Consider the following 15,491-nt stretch of genomic DNA (forward strand, 5'->3'; position numbering starts at 1 on the left):
GGAGTACAATTGGCAGAGGCTTGATATAATCAATAATAGGATGCACCCGGGTCAAAACTAGGAGATCTAGGGAGAAGCCCAATTGCTTGGCTACTAACTATGGGGGTTTATTCTACCAGTATTTTGGGTAAAGTTGCATTTTCTATGATGTCATTTAATATTATTTCAGTGCCTTTCTGATAAACCACTGGATGTTAATTTTTAATGCAAAAAAAATCATCTTGATATCAGAAGCACATCCAAAGTGGCAAATGATGAATGAATGAATAAGTTTATTGGCCAAGTATGTGCATATACAAGGAATGTGCCTTGGTGCTCTACTCACAAATGACAGCACAATTAAGAATAAGAATAATTAAGAATAGTTAACAATTAAGAACAATTAAGAACAATTAAACACATCAAAACAATAAGGATACAACATTATGGTCTAAACATGTGGGTGAAAATAAACCAGAGCAAAAAAGAGACTACAGACTTTGGTTATTGAGTAGAACTACTACTCGTGGAAAACGGCTGTTTTTATGTCTGGCTGTGGCTACTTTGACAGTCCGGAGTCGCCTTCCAGAGGGAAATGCTTCAAAGGTTTTGTAGCCAGGGTGAGAGGGGTGTATGGAGAGAGTGATGGATATGGTTTATCTTTTCCACCATAATTTTACGATTCCCAATTATATTTATAAATGCGAGTATACTGCTGATATTCATTGTGCTTATCAAAGTGAAAGATTGCAGTGATGAGGAATTGGAACAGTTGTTTGCTTTGGTAGAAGCCATTAATGAGAATAGGTCTGTTATCGTTTTTAACTGATGACTCATGAATGCCAAAGTTTGACTTTGAATCGTGTAAGTTTGAAATTGCAATTTTGCTAGCAAGTCATGAACAGCAGGGAAGAAAGGGAAATTTCTGTTCATCAGTAAATAGTGAATTTCATCCAATTTGTCACCAGTCTTAAAAAAAAGCATTTTGATACAGCAACTCATGGATCACAGAGCAAAGCTCACTCCAATCCAGTCCATTGTAAAACAATCTTATTGCATCAGTGTCAATTTCTCACCACAGCCATTGTGATCTCCCAATGGTGGGCAGTTTAATGTTTCTTTAAAGAATTGTGTTAACAGAGTAAATCATTTAACCTCTGGATTCAAAAACCTGCAGATGCTAAAAATCTGGAATAAAAGCAGAATGTTTGAGATACTCAGCAGGTCAGGCATTGTGTGTAGAGAAAAAAAGTGGAAGGGTTATCAGTCTAGAATATTTATTCTTTCTTTCTCTCCATACATGCTAACTGATCTTCTAAGCATTTCCAGAGTTCTTTACTTTTATCTTAACCTCTAGAGTCTAGATTTCATCATTGCACCATACCTAGCTTTCTCTGTGCACACAACAGGGAGATAACTTACAGCCAGTTAGTTTGAACCAGATTTGAAACCACAGACTTAGAGGACATTGTCATGCACTTCCATCTGTGTCATCTTGTCTCTCTTTCTTCGCTCAATCACTTAATCTTTCCCAAGCCCATCAACTAAAATAATGTTTATTCTTTTGTTACATACATCAACACCCTGAACAAGATGGACACAAATAGTACTTATTACAGAAGGGGCATTAGTACTTATAGTACTTATTACAGAAGGGGCATTACATACTTGTGTTCACCGAGAAAAGGGAATAAACACAAATTAAAACATAAAGGGACTCTGCAGTAATACAATAATTCAAGTGAGATTTTGTCCAACTCAAAATCTTGACAGATGACCAGAAAAACAGATAATTGATTTGGGGGACATGGATCTGCCTTTCACGTCTTTTTGTGGATTGTGGGAGGGCAAATGTTTAAAGGAGATATCTGGGACGTGTTTTAAAGAGTGGGTGGTGGGTGTCTTGTTTGTGCTGGCGGCGGTTTAAGTTGATACATTAAAAGACATATGGATCGGCACATGGATATGCAGGGAATGGAGTGATATAGGTCATGTGCAGGTAGATAAATGATGGTCTGGGCATCCTGTTTGGCATAGACATTGTGGGCAGAAGGGCCCGTTCTTGTTTTGTACTGTTCTATGTTCAATGCACAAATTAGCACCGTTCATCTATAACCAACTTCACATTAAATTGTTTAGTTTTTTTAAGCTGATTTGGTTACAAGCTAACTGTGTGATGGTGAACAGATTCAATTAATCAATGGAAAATTTGAAGGGTTTATGGTATATATAATGTAATCGTTTACTTTGATAATAATTCGACCACAGAGTTCATATCTGGAAGTGACTGCAACATTTCTTCTTACAGGAGTTTCAAGTGGTGCCGCTTCACCAACTTCAGGAATTTCCACGAGCTTACTACGTTACCATTTTCAACGGCAGAATAGATTACACGGCTCCAGACTTCCAGGCTTTCAAACAACGGTACCAGTTATACTGGAGACACATCTTTACCTTCTTGGAATATCTTGTGATGAAGCTCAGGAAATATGATGTGCCAGTTGCTATAGTAGAAGGCGAGAAGTTGGCAAAGATTTCAGTTATCGTTGATCTTGATTCACGGCCCACCTGGGAGCAATTGCTTCCTGCATTGAAAAATAAAGACTTGGTAGAAGACATTGTCATGCGTTCAGGCCAGCAGTACAAGGGGCCAGATGGCATGGTAATAGCAGTCACAAAAATCCAAGCTATCTGGAGGCAGTACCGAGCCAGGACCAAGTACCTCATATCTCTTCGCCAGAAGTGGGCAGCAGGTGTTATTGCCATCTCCTGGCTCATGCATGCTCAAATGTCCCGGGTGAAGAAGACCCTAAAGCAGTCACGTCAGAGACACCTGGAGAATTTTCGCAGCAGGGCCAAGGTGTGTGGAGCTGCCAGCTGTTCTGCCAGCCCTCACTCTCCAAATATCTCCGCCTGAGTGCTCCTGTAAAGCTGTTCCCACATTGCCTTTCTATGCTCTTGTCTGTGAATCATATTTCATCCATCATCAGAGATGCAGCCGTTGAGGCTGCAAAGTCTGTCACTGATATTTTTTTCTTTGCCTGAAAGAATGAATGACTCTGTCTTTTCACCACTTTTGCTCTGTACATTTACACTGTCGGGAAAATCAATCTTAAAAGTTTCCCACCTGCAGTCAACAAACAGCATTCTGAATTTATTTAAAATGCTCATTCTCCAACTACAGCACACTCAGTACTTTATAGTACTGTATTTACTTTTTGCAGACAAGTGTGTTAATTAATGCTTACTTCACTTATGTTTAGTTTCTTTTTAATTCATATTCCATTAATTAAGCAAAGCACACTCTACAATCTCTCTGCTTGGAATACTACTAGTGCATCATGTAGTGCTAATTAAATTAATTGGGGAAGATGTTTTAAGTATGTAATTAAATCAATTAATATAATTTATGCCTGGCTTGGTCTGACTGACTAAAGTGGAGCAGCTGAAGTTTAACTTGATGAATCTATTACAGCTTCTGTCACTGATCAATGCTCTTCTTGATTCCTAGCATCTGGCAGCCAACTGGAATTGCATCAAGGCCTCCAGGAGAACTATTATCCACATCCCATCATTAGGTATTGCACTTTTTTTTTGTTTGCAGATTCATCCACAACCTCTATTACCCACCACATTACAGGTCCTTGATTGAGTTCAGGAAGCCCCCTTGTTTTGTTTCAAATTGGTCTCGGTAGGAAGATGTTCTTCAGATGATGAGAGTAATAACACAGGGCCTTGCTCAAAACAGCATTTAATTTCAGGATTAAGCAAATAAAGTCATTACACCAGCCCTATTCGGATGAGATGTGATTTGCTGTAATTCACTTTCATTTGTATGAAATGGAAGCTGAAGGGCTATGCTGAAATAGCAGATAATGTTTTCTATCTGTCTTTAATGATACGAGAGTCTCGGCTCGCGCTTGTTTTCGTGTTAAATCAATAAATGGGGGATCTTGCTATATGTTGGGCTTAATCAAATGTGCAGTCAAAATGATAAGCTACATTGTCTGGAATTATTTAGTTCTAATTACTGTCAGATGGGAATCTTTATTTGCACTTAAGGCAAGGGGGTTCTAATGCTGACAAAAGGAATGCTGTGCCTTGCTAAATAATTAAGAAGCTGAATAGTGGGCTTTGTGTTTAAATAATCTGCTGCTTTGAGTAAATTAGCGGAAGCCTAGCAGATTAATTACTTTTTATTAATTCGGGGAATAAAGAGTGTTTAGATTGAACAAACATCATTGCCTATTTTTATGCCAGTTTTAAAAAAATTTCCTAGGGTATGCTCGATGGCTGCGATCTACAGTGCCTGATATAGATACTCAGCAGAATCTACAGATGGGGAGGTTATGTGACATCAGGGGTGAGTGCAGTCATTGCCCAGTGTTCATAAAGGTAGTTTTGACTAATTACTGCTACGCTCAAGGACAAGGTAACATTACTGCTGTGACTTCACCACTCCCTGGGCCTTCCTCCGACTAAGCAGTGTTGTTGTCTGCACTTTGATATGCTTTGTTAATGTCACAGCAAAGAGATCTGTTAACTGTAAACTTCAACTTTCCCAAGGGATGAAAAATTGCTGAAATCTGGAAATAGATACAGCATAACGATAAGAAACAGACAGAAAATCCATCAACATCTGAGACTAAAAACAGGTTAACATTTTGGGTGCAGATCCTGTAAGTTTTGTGTTCAGAACAGTTTTTTTTAAAAATTGATATCCCAGTTCAGTTGATGCTTCACGCACGTGCAAGTAGTTGTATCGTCATGTGATTATGATCATGCAAAATATTGTTGTAAACTCTATAACAATGTAGTTAATGTGGAAAATTGGTAGAGGGCAGAGACTATAGAGAAATGTTCTTAATAGACTCTTTCACTTTGTGTATTTCTGAATTGGCATGTGGCTCACCATTCCCTGCACACCTGCAGATATAACCATGATAATTTTTCTAATATGAAATTAATTTAATTAATATACATAGATACAGAGGTACATAGACAATAGGTGCAGGAGTAGGCCATTCGGCCTTTCGAGCCAGCACCACCATTCAATGTGATCATGGCTGATCATCCACAATTAGTAGGCCCATTTTTGCCTTCTCCCCATACCCCTTGATTCCGCTAGCCCTAAGAGCTCTATCTAACTCTTTTTAATGCATCCAGTGAATCAGCCTCCACTGCCTTCTGAGGCAGAGAATTCCACAAATTCAAAACTCTGTTATTCTTAAACTGTGCCGCTCCGGTTCTGGACTCCCCCAACATCGGGAACATGTTTCCTGCATGTGTCCAATCCCTTAATAATTTTATATGTTTCTATAAGATCCCCTCTTGTGCTTCTAAATTCAAATCCAGTCGCTCCATTCTTTCATCATATGACAGTCCTGCCATCCTGGGAATTCCACAAATTAGCAGTCCAAAACTGCACACAATACTCCTCTCGTTATGAAGGCCAACTTGCCATTGGCTTTCTTCACTGCCTGCTGTACCTGTATGCTTACTTCCAGTGACTGATATACTAGGACACCCAGGTCTCGTTGCACTTTCCCTTTTCCTAACCTGACACCATTCAGATAATAATCTGGCTTCCCGTTCTTGCCTTCAAAGTGCATAACCTCACATTTATCCACATTATACTGCATCTGCTATGCAACTGCCCACTCACCAACCTGTCCAAGTCACTCTGCATCCTCATAGCATCCTCTCCACAGTTCACACTGCCACCCGGCTTTGTGTCATCTGCAAATTTGCTAATGTTACTTTTAATTCCTTCATCTAAATCATGAATGTATATTGTAAATAACTGTGGTCTCAGCACCGAGCCCTGCGGCACCCCACTAGTTACTGCCTGCCATTCTGAAAGTGACTTGTTAATCCCTACTCTTTGTTTCCTGTTTGCAACCAATTTTCTATCCATGTCAATACCCTACCCCCAATACCATGTGCTCTAATTTTGCCCACTAATCTCCTGTGTGGGAATTTATCAAAGGCTTTCTGAAAGTCCAGGTGCACTACATCCATTGGCTCTCCCTTGTCCATTTTACTTGCTACATCCTCAAAAATTTCCCGAAGATTTGTCAAGCATAATTTCCCCTTCATAAATCCATGCTGACTTGGACTGATCCTGTTACTGCTATCCAAATGTGTCACCATTACATCTTTGATAATCGACTCCAGCATTTTCCCCACCACCGATGTCAGGCTAACTGGTCTATAATTTCCTGCTTTCTCTCTCCCTCCTTTCTTGAAAAGTGGGATAACATTAGCTACCCTCCAATCCACAGGAACTGATCCAGAAACTATAGAACATTGGTAAATTAGAAGTTTAGACGTGATCAAAATTTAATATGAGACCAAGTGTCATACTCTGCTCATTGCCAGAACTCCTAACCGTGTAAGAAGGACAAGCATTTATTACATTACTTGTAGACAGGTCGTCACCAATATTGAATTCTGTTCTCGCATTCGTATTGTTAAACTCTGGTATTTATTTCACAAAATGCTGGAGCAACTCAGCAGGTCAGGCAGCACCTAAGAAGAGAAGGAATGGGTGACGTTTCGGGTCGAGACCCTTGGGTTTTACTATTTAACATGTAATTTTTATTAATAAACATCAGCACAGTGTTTCATGCTGTATACACCGAGCATTTGCCTCTTTCAACGATTTTATGCATTCACATGCACATTTACCTCCCACTTGTCGTCCGTTCTTTTTCTTCTTCGTCTTCTTTTGACTCCTGTGTACTCAATTCAGAATAGAGGCAGGCAACCCTATTCTTAAAACTCTGATTTAACCGCCCACTAGGTGGTGTTTGGAAATAACTTTGGGTGACGCAGCTATATGATTTTCACACTGTGCACTGACAACTTCCCCTGCCCTAAGACGAGAGAACCATAGCCAGAATAAAGTTGGTCTAATCTCTACAAAGATCTCCACCAGGCAGCAGGATTGGCTTCAATCCCAGGAGGGGGGGAAATGAGAAAAGCCAATATACGATCCTTACTTTGATTATTTACCAGTGATTGCTGCTGTAAAGTATGTACATATGTTGCATTTGGGCAGGAGCACAGTCTGATCGAGCCTGCATGCAATGATTAATGTTTGGGTGGCAGTCCATTGATTTCCTTGAAGAATTAAAAGTATGCCCTTCATCACGTGAAGCTGATAGCACTTCTATTTCTGCAAAACTGGCAATTTTGACTTGGAACATACCAAAAGCCATCCAGCTAATATTAAGTGGCGTGAAATGACATTATAAGTTAAAGATGGCAAAGCAACAGAGGCCTGTGATTTTTAATTTCTTCCAAAATTACCTTTCGCACTAACAATTCAGAATGCAAAATTGTTCAGGTTTTAAAGAGAGAAAAAAAAATCTCATTCCAGAGCTGTTAGTAGAAAATGAATTTGTCTTCAAACAACCACAATACACAAATTGATTCCCTGGTTCAAAACTAGGTCCTTTTCATGATGTGCCAATTGCAGTGACCTGCATTAACCGTGCAAAAGCACCAAAAGAGATTTTTTTTTAAAGTATAGTTGGACTCGGGATGTTGTCCCTTGGAATTAAATTACTTTTTAAAAAAAAGATACACTTTCCATGTGAGGATTTTCATTTTCAGAAAAATACACACTCGTATGAATAGGAATGAGATTAGTGCTGCTGATAACAATAACAAATGCGAGGAGAGAATGACACGGAGTGATGGATTGGAAATAAAGTTCCTGCAACAGATTAACCTGTCACTTGAATTGAGGAGGCTGCAGAAGCTTAGGATGAAGCTTGAAAGGGGAAGTTAAGAATTAACCTCTTGATAGCAAGATTTCCCAAGGAAAGCAGTTCCAAAGGAAAAGTAATTATTTCAAACACCTTTCTGACAGTTTTGGCTTCTAATCTAATGATTAATCTAATGTCTAAATGTGTTGTCTAATTTTTTAATTAAATGGTTTTTATCGGGGGAAAATAATGTGTACTTATTTAATATAAATATCGGTGGTGTATCCTGTTCTAATAAATAAAACTGACTGCTCTCATAATATTTTGGTTCAAAGAAGCCTGGCTTCCACAAAATGAAGCAAGGGGGCCCACAGATATAGCACTTCTAGGCTTGGAAGTTTACTACATATTTTCTTTGAGCATAAACCAGGTCTTGATACGTACACATAAATAAATTTGCATGGTACTATATAAAGGAAGATTAAACCAAATATGGAATCAACTGAAGCAAGATTAGAGGGTTGCCAATAACTGGAGGTGTGTAGGCAACTTTACTCTGACCTCTTTTATTCTGCACAATTTTATATGAAACCATGAAATCTCTACAGCACTAAATGAGATAAATGGAATCTGTGCTGTATGTTTGTTAGAGCTACCCAGTTAATACCATTCGCAAGCTCTTTTCCCATACCCCTGGACATTCTCTTTTCTCTTCAGGTAGTTATTCAATTCCTTTTTGAAAACCACAATACAATTGACTGCTACTACCATTTAAGGCAGTAAATCCTAGATCATAAATACTCGCAGTGCAAAGAACAGTTTTCCATAGCATTTTGATAATATATGTATCTTTTGATTCTCAGCCTTTCCACCAATGGGAACAATTTTATTATGAATTCTTATGTCCATTTTTGTAATTGATCTCGTTTATGCAAAGGTGTAAGAGTGTAACTACCCCTCCTGATGCTACATTGCCCCTATTTGTGGCATGATAGGGATGCCAATATAGGGGTATGCCCTATTTTCCAGTTATTCATTATTTGAGATCTGGCTCTTGCTGACGAGATCATCATTTATTGCTCTTGAGAAGGCAATGATGAGACTACGGCCAGATTTCATTAAGAGCCAAGAACTGAGGTGATCTTTTCAAGGACAAAGATGCAGCAGCTCGAAGGAAGACATTGAGGTTATCTTTGGTCACAACTCTGAACTCTTAATTCAGCACTTCTGACTTCACCTCACAACATTTCTGCTGCCACTCTGGACAGCCAATATGTTAAAAATACAACTATAACACTGAGGCGGTATCCCTTCTGAAGTTTCAAAACTCAGCAGGGAAGAACCTCAGCTGCAAATTCACAATTTCAACGTTGGCATCTAGGAATAATAATGATAATGATAATGATAAAGAGGACGTGGCAGAATATCTCAAACTCCTTAATTGTGACTATCTTAAAACAAATCAAATTTGACTGCAATTCCCAACACCAGTGCCCTGCAAAGATGTGTTCTCAGTCCTCTACTATACTCTTGATACACTCATGACTGTACAGTCAAATTTGGCTCTAACACCATCTACAAGTTTGCAGATGACACCACTATGGTGGGCCCAGACATGAACAATGAAGGGATGGAGTAGACGGAGAAAGAGAACTTGTCCCTTAGTGCATGGGATAGTGTTAATGTAAGTCAACCTAAGGCAGGCTAAAGGTAACCATAGAACACATCATGTTAACTGTGCACAGTATTGGAAGCTTTTACCATCAATACCTAATGTAAGATTTTTTAGTAGATTAAAATACAACTCCGCTCTTCTGCAGTCTTTGGGAGTGATTTTTTTTTTTTTTTGCTTATCTCACAGCGAGCAACTGTTCTTTGGTTGCATTGGAAGCTCAGTCAAGAAACTTTAAATCCATTGGAACCTGCCTCAAAACTGTAGGGAACTTCATTGTGATTTATAAAGTAGGTTTTGTTTTTTGTGTGGTGAAGAATGATTGATAATCGATTTGTTCCACATGAAAACAGTTTGTGGTATATATGTTTGTTTCTTTCTAGATGATAATGTAGATGTTATCTATATTTGCCCCCTGTGGATTGGTGAGGATGTGACCCATTACTACATGAAACTGCTTGGGCTACAAGAATCTGTCAAATCAGGAAAACCTGAGGAGACGGTGGACATGACAGATCGTCTCAAGGTCATCACACCAGAGGCAACAAGACATTTTCCCGTATGTTTCTCCAGTAACTGTAAAATATTTTATAGCAGGAAGTGGGGGAGGTGCATGTCAAGGTATGTGGAAGAAAAATGAGAAAAGAAACAAAGATTATGAAGTGAAATTAAGCACATCAACCATGATCTTTTGAATGGAGGAACAGGTTTGATGGACTTATTATGTTCAACATTGCATCTACAGAATTGTCTTTTCCTTTTATTTATTAATTTTCTACTTCCTCCATGTTTATGAAAAGGCCAGCATTTATTGCCTATCTCAAATTGCCTGAACCATTACACATTTTGAGACTGTGCTCCCAAAGTGAAGTTGGATAGGGTTAAATGATTTAGGGATGGGAACCTTGAAGGAACATCGATATACTTCCAAGTCAGGATAGTGTATGACTCGGAGGGGAACCTGCAGGTGGTGATCTTCCCACAGGAAGATCAGGGTTTATAATATTAGGAAATGTGAAGACTTTCATTTTGGAGACCTTCAAATTGATGTAGGGAAGGTTGCTTGAGACTGGGACATGTGACATGGTGGAACGAGTTGACCATTTGCAACTCACAGGACTCCATGTTGATTAAAACCAGGCCTTGTCCTCCCAACACTAAGACTTGCCCTCCCCTTGATGAACATGACATTACAAAGTGCAAATTAAAAGTACTCCGAAAGGGTACAAAATAATTTTAATTATTACTTTAGATATCCTTTACTTGGGAAAAACACAAAGTTATAGAAACTCTCGAAGATAAAGGAAAAGAAAACTCATCGTTTTAGGTGCAAAGTCAGAACAGTTGAAAATTATTTGTTGGGATGAGAGTTGCATATCAATTAAAAATATTTTTCTAAAACACAATCTGAACTTTTTTGTGTTACACTATCAGATCCACTATAAGACTCACTTACATGCTTTACTGCTTTGAGCAGTAGTGAGATTATGCTTAGTTGTTTTGAGCAGTGTTTTGTTTTCCCCTGTCACTCATCTGGCTCCCACCTCCAATCTCTGCCTCCCCAGTCAGCAATCTCCAGAGGTCAATGGCCTATAATTTGACAGTCAGCAGCAGAGTCTCCCACTTTCTCAGTGGCTTGCTGTGGTACTCCCTTTCCTTTGATAATATGATGTTGTCCTGGTATGCTCACAGAGCCTGTCCCTTCAACATTTTAAATTCACAATGTATGTCTCCTGCACTATGTAATTACAGAGAAATTTGCACAAAATAGTTTGTTGCACGTATTTTATGTTTACTTCCCTTGTAGATTGGGTAGGTAAAGGCACTGCTGGCTATAATATTAAACCATAAGCCATAAGGCCAGCAGGACCTTGCTTTGTTCATTTTCACTGTTTTGTAATAGTTGATGAACAATCAGTGTCTTGCCCTAAATGATGGTTCTTCATGTGTGGTCTGAGACAATGAATGTTAATAAGCTGTTGAGCCAGAGAGGAAATCATGTTTGGGCCCCAGCTTGTGCTCACACAAACTCTTTGCCAAACAGTGATACGCATTACAAATTAAGAGCTGGAAACTCTACCTGAGGTTTTTATGAAGCCTTCTCTTCTCACTGGTGCTGGAATGCTGAGTAATTTGTAATTCATCAAATTTTGCTTGGCTAACTCAACATGAACTTAGAATTTAAACTGAAATTAAATGCTCCCTGTAGCATTAGATCAGGCACCCTTACCTACAAACATCAAACAAGCAGCCATTTTCTCTTTAACAAATATTATGCACAATCTCCTCACAAAACATTTGGGAGAATTTATTGAGAAGATTAATTAGTGGTGTATGGCACAGCACTTATTATGAACAGAAATATGTTACAGTCTGGTAACCAGTAGGTAGGTGTATGTATTTGTGTGTGTGTGTGGGTTTTTTAAAATGTCACTGCAATCCGGCTGATGCATTTTTTGTTAGTTATTTGTATTGATTTTTTTCCAAGCTTTAGTCTTAAACTGTGCCACAACTGTCTTTTAGATAAATCACTGTTATTGAAGGCTGCCAGCATCTTTTCATGCGACAGAAGGGTAATTCCACGTGGATCAAATAAATACAGATGTGTAGTAATTAGTTGAATTCCCAAGGAACCCATTTACGATGCACTAAAAATGTGAAGGATTATGGAACTGTTGTGAGTCTCCACACTGGTGGCTTTTATCAATTTAAACTGCTAAACTATAGCTCTGGTCACAACCTAGTCTACTATTAATAATGTATTTGTTGTGTACAGCATAATAAATTAGGCCTTGGGAGTAGAAAAGGATACAATCTAACAAGAGTAATGTCACTATTCACAGACCCACCACTTGTGCCTGGCCACTCATCTGAAATACAGTCCCCAGGCAATAAAGCGAATAAAAAATCTTATTGAAGGCAAGCCTGCATACATCGTTGGTGGATTGCTTCACCAGGATGACTTAGCTGTTGCAGATATGCTAAATGTACCAATCCTGGGCCCAGAGCCGGAAGTGGCCTATTTGTACAGTACCAAGTCTGGAAGTAAAAGAATTTTTACAAGTGCATCTGTGCCAATGCCACCTGGAGAATATGATATATACAGTCTTCAGCAGGTATGTTACCATTATATTCTTGCATTATATTAAATGCATTCCATCATTCCTTCATGTTTATATGTTACTTTGTTTTCATATATTGACATGTTTTGAATGCAAAGTTCATGTCATTTTTGCATGCTAACTTTTTGGGAATATTTTTGGCTCACTGTCAGCAGTAGGTCAAAGTTACCAGATAGCATAGAACAATATAACAGAGGAACGGGACTGTCAGTCCACAATGTCTGTGCTGATATGGAGAATTTCACCTCTTCCTGCCTCAGCAAACAATTTACTTTTAACATATTATTCTGCTCCCCAAGGGCTTTGTATTGTATTTGTCAGGCCATGCTATTTCCAATGTGTTAGATCCTCAACACTCTTTTTTGTGTTGCCCTATTACTCGTGAAAAAAACCAATTTTAGTCATTCACACATTCTTGAGTCGAAGTGTGGGAATTATAAGGAGGATTTTCTGTCTCGATGTGGAGGACAGCACTCACCTGGAGTAAAAATGTAGAAGTTGCACACTGCCAATCGCTGGATGAAAGTCAAGGATCACTAGCACCTGTTTTTAAGGGTGCATGTTGCTATTATAAAGCTCTATTGTATTACAGTACTATGTAATTTCAACAGTTCAACAGCGACCAAACTACATTGTCTGTTAGCTGCTCTGGGATGTTCAGTTTCACCTACCAACTCACTTTCTCCATCCAATACCTACACCCCCCCCCCTTTACCAGGATGGTCTGAGGGCCATTCACATCTTCATCGAAGAGATGCTGAACCAGTCTTCTGCGCTTTGCTGAATTTATTTTTGCAAGGTGTAGCTGTTGCAAATCTCATAAGCCCAAGGTACGCCTAGCTGTTCGTAGAAGACATGGACTGATCCTTATTTCAGTCGTATTCAGGTCTCCTCAACATTTTTCTACTTCCATTGATGACTATATTAACACAGTTTTCTGCATTAGCGTACAACCTAAACATCGCATTACTTTTGCTGCATATTTCTGCTTTTACATTCACATGGTCGATATCTGACTTTTCTTCTGTTTCTTGACATGTCCATCTCCATCTAGAGATAGTTTAGCTGCTAATATCCATTTTAAGCCCACCAACTCCACAGCTTTCTTGACTACATTTCCATTCTGTTTTCTGTTAGAACACCATTCCATTCATCCAGTCTCTGCTCCGATGATTTTCCATGCTAATGACCTTTGAGATATTTTCCTTCTTCTCCCTAGAATTACCTCTATCATGGTTAAGAAGTCTTTCAACCATAACTCCTTGATCTCCCACAGTTCTCTTCCCACCGAGAGCCATGATAAGGTTCCCTTTGACCTTGGTAAGTATCCACTATCTTCAACATTCAGAGGGGCATCATCCATAACTTTCCCTATCTCCAATATGATTCCTCCACCTGACACATTTTCCCCACCCCTTCCATTTCAGCATTCTGAGGGACATTTTCTTTGTGACTGTAATCTTTCTCTTCCATCTCTAGCAAAATCCCATTTTCACAGCACGTTTCCTTGCAGGAATTTGCAATTTAGATGTGATTATAATGCATTTTTCTGTCAACACTGGGGTTAAGATTCATAAATAAGTGAAAGTCAACAGATAAGGGCCACAACATTACATTTTGCTTTGCAGCTATAACTGGTAGCTGTGGTATAAGTGTACATGTGGAGAAAGACCTTCCTGGGAAATAAGAGCAGAAAATACAGGAGTTGGAATCGCTTGTCAATCAATAGCTGGAAGTGAAGGAAAGGTTAAATGTTTTGGTTGGATCCTTTCATTTAGATCTGACTGAAGTGCTATGTTTTTTTTCCCACATTATCAATTTTTTCAAATGCATTCTCCATCACCCAAGCTTCCTTTTAATCTCCTGAGGATCTAGTATAAATTAGTTTACCAAGAAAGAGGATCATTTTCATGATGAGAAATCACAGCAATAGACTTGCTTGTCCAGTTTCAGCATACAGGCCAATATTTAGACAGTCATCCCACAGCGCAAATCTTTGTTTTGTGTGTTTAAGCACATTTTGATTGCAGAGTTTGGTCAATATATCCCTGAAGCTACACATTCTTGAACAGAGAAAAATGAAGATGAACAACTATTCTATATTTTCCATGTTACTATTTTTGTAAAAAATAGGTGACTAGTCTTTTCCCCCAGGCCTCACTGCATTTATGTTTAAATGTGGCAAGCATCTTCTCCAAAATTATATCACCAAATGGGTTTACTGGAAATTTCTGAATATTCACATTTGTACTTTTCCTCTGGGATTAATTTGAAAAGATGTTGGTTGTACAAGATAAACATATTAGAGCATGAGGAATTTATTCATGCTGTCCTTTTGAATAAAGCATCTTTTGTCGATTTTACATTGCAACCAATCTTAGTATATTAGATGTATTTGTAATGACAAATTATAATTTATAATAGGTCAAAACATTTATTTATATCATCTTTGTGTATCAACTAATCTTCAGTGATATTGTTCACAGGCAAAAAAAACTTTGTGTCTCTTCCACTCGCTGATTGTTCTTTTAGTTAAACTCATATTTGTCACCCATTTTAATTCCTGTATTCTCAGTTTGTCAACATCTCAATTTTAAATTTATTACTGTTACTTTTTATTTTTAATTCATTTATTTGCCTCCAACTTTGTTGCTTTTCCTGCAATAAATGTTCTTCTTGTTATTTCCTAGCATAATTTCTCTATGTAGTTCTTTCTGATAATATTTTTGGGTTGACTGAAATTTCCAAATTGTGGGAACGAGTAGTTGCTGCTATCAACTTATGGACAAGTTTCAGATCTCTTCAAAAGTGTTGATTCCATTTCGTGAACATTACATATTCTCCTTAGCTTTCTGGATGTCACCCAAGCCTCACTGCTTTGATGCTTAACAGTGGCAATGTCTCTCTATGCCCACCTCTCTCTCTCACCCTGCCTGATATATATCTCTATCTCTATCTCTCTATCTCTCTATCTCTCTATCTCTCTATCTCTCTATCTCTCTA

The 15,491-nt window shown here is 38.5% G+C and overlaps 1 protein-coding gene across 9 annotated transcripts in view; it reads left to right on the forward strand.

Moving 5' to 3' along the window:
* Positions 1–15,491, forward strand: part of iqch (IQ motif containing H) — a 121,998-nt gene that overhangs the window by 43,787 nt on the left and 62,720 nt on the right. For 8 of the 9 annotated variants that reach the window (XM_078427556.1, XM_078427559.1, XM_078427557.1 and 5 more), the window contains 5 exons: positions 2,288–2,839; positions 3,491–3,557; positions 4,259–4,342; positions 9,750–9,925; positions 12,210–12,482. In XM_078427556.1, the coding sequence (XP_078283682.1) occupies positions 2,288–2,839; positions 3,491–3,557; positions 4,259–4,342; positions 9,750–9,925; positions 12,210–12,482 (1,152 nt within the window). The remainder of the gene's footprint in view (positions 1–2,287; positions 2,840–3,490; positions 3,558–4,258; positions 4,343–9,749; positions 9,926–12,209; positions 12,483–15,491) is intronic. The other variant, XM_078427558.1, reaches the window with a different exon arrangement.

The sequence above is a fragment of the Rhinoraja longicauda genome, chromosome 33, assembly GCF_053455715.1.
Source record: "Rhinoraja longicauda isolate Sanriku21f chromosome 33, sRhiLon1.1, whole genome shotgun sequence".
Taxonomy (NCBI): domain Eukaryota; kingdom Metazoa; phylum Chordata; class Chondrichthyes; order Rajiformes; family Arhynchobatidae; genus Rhinoraja; species Rhinoraja longicauda.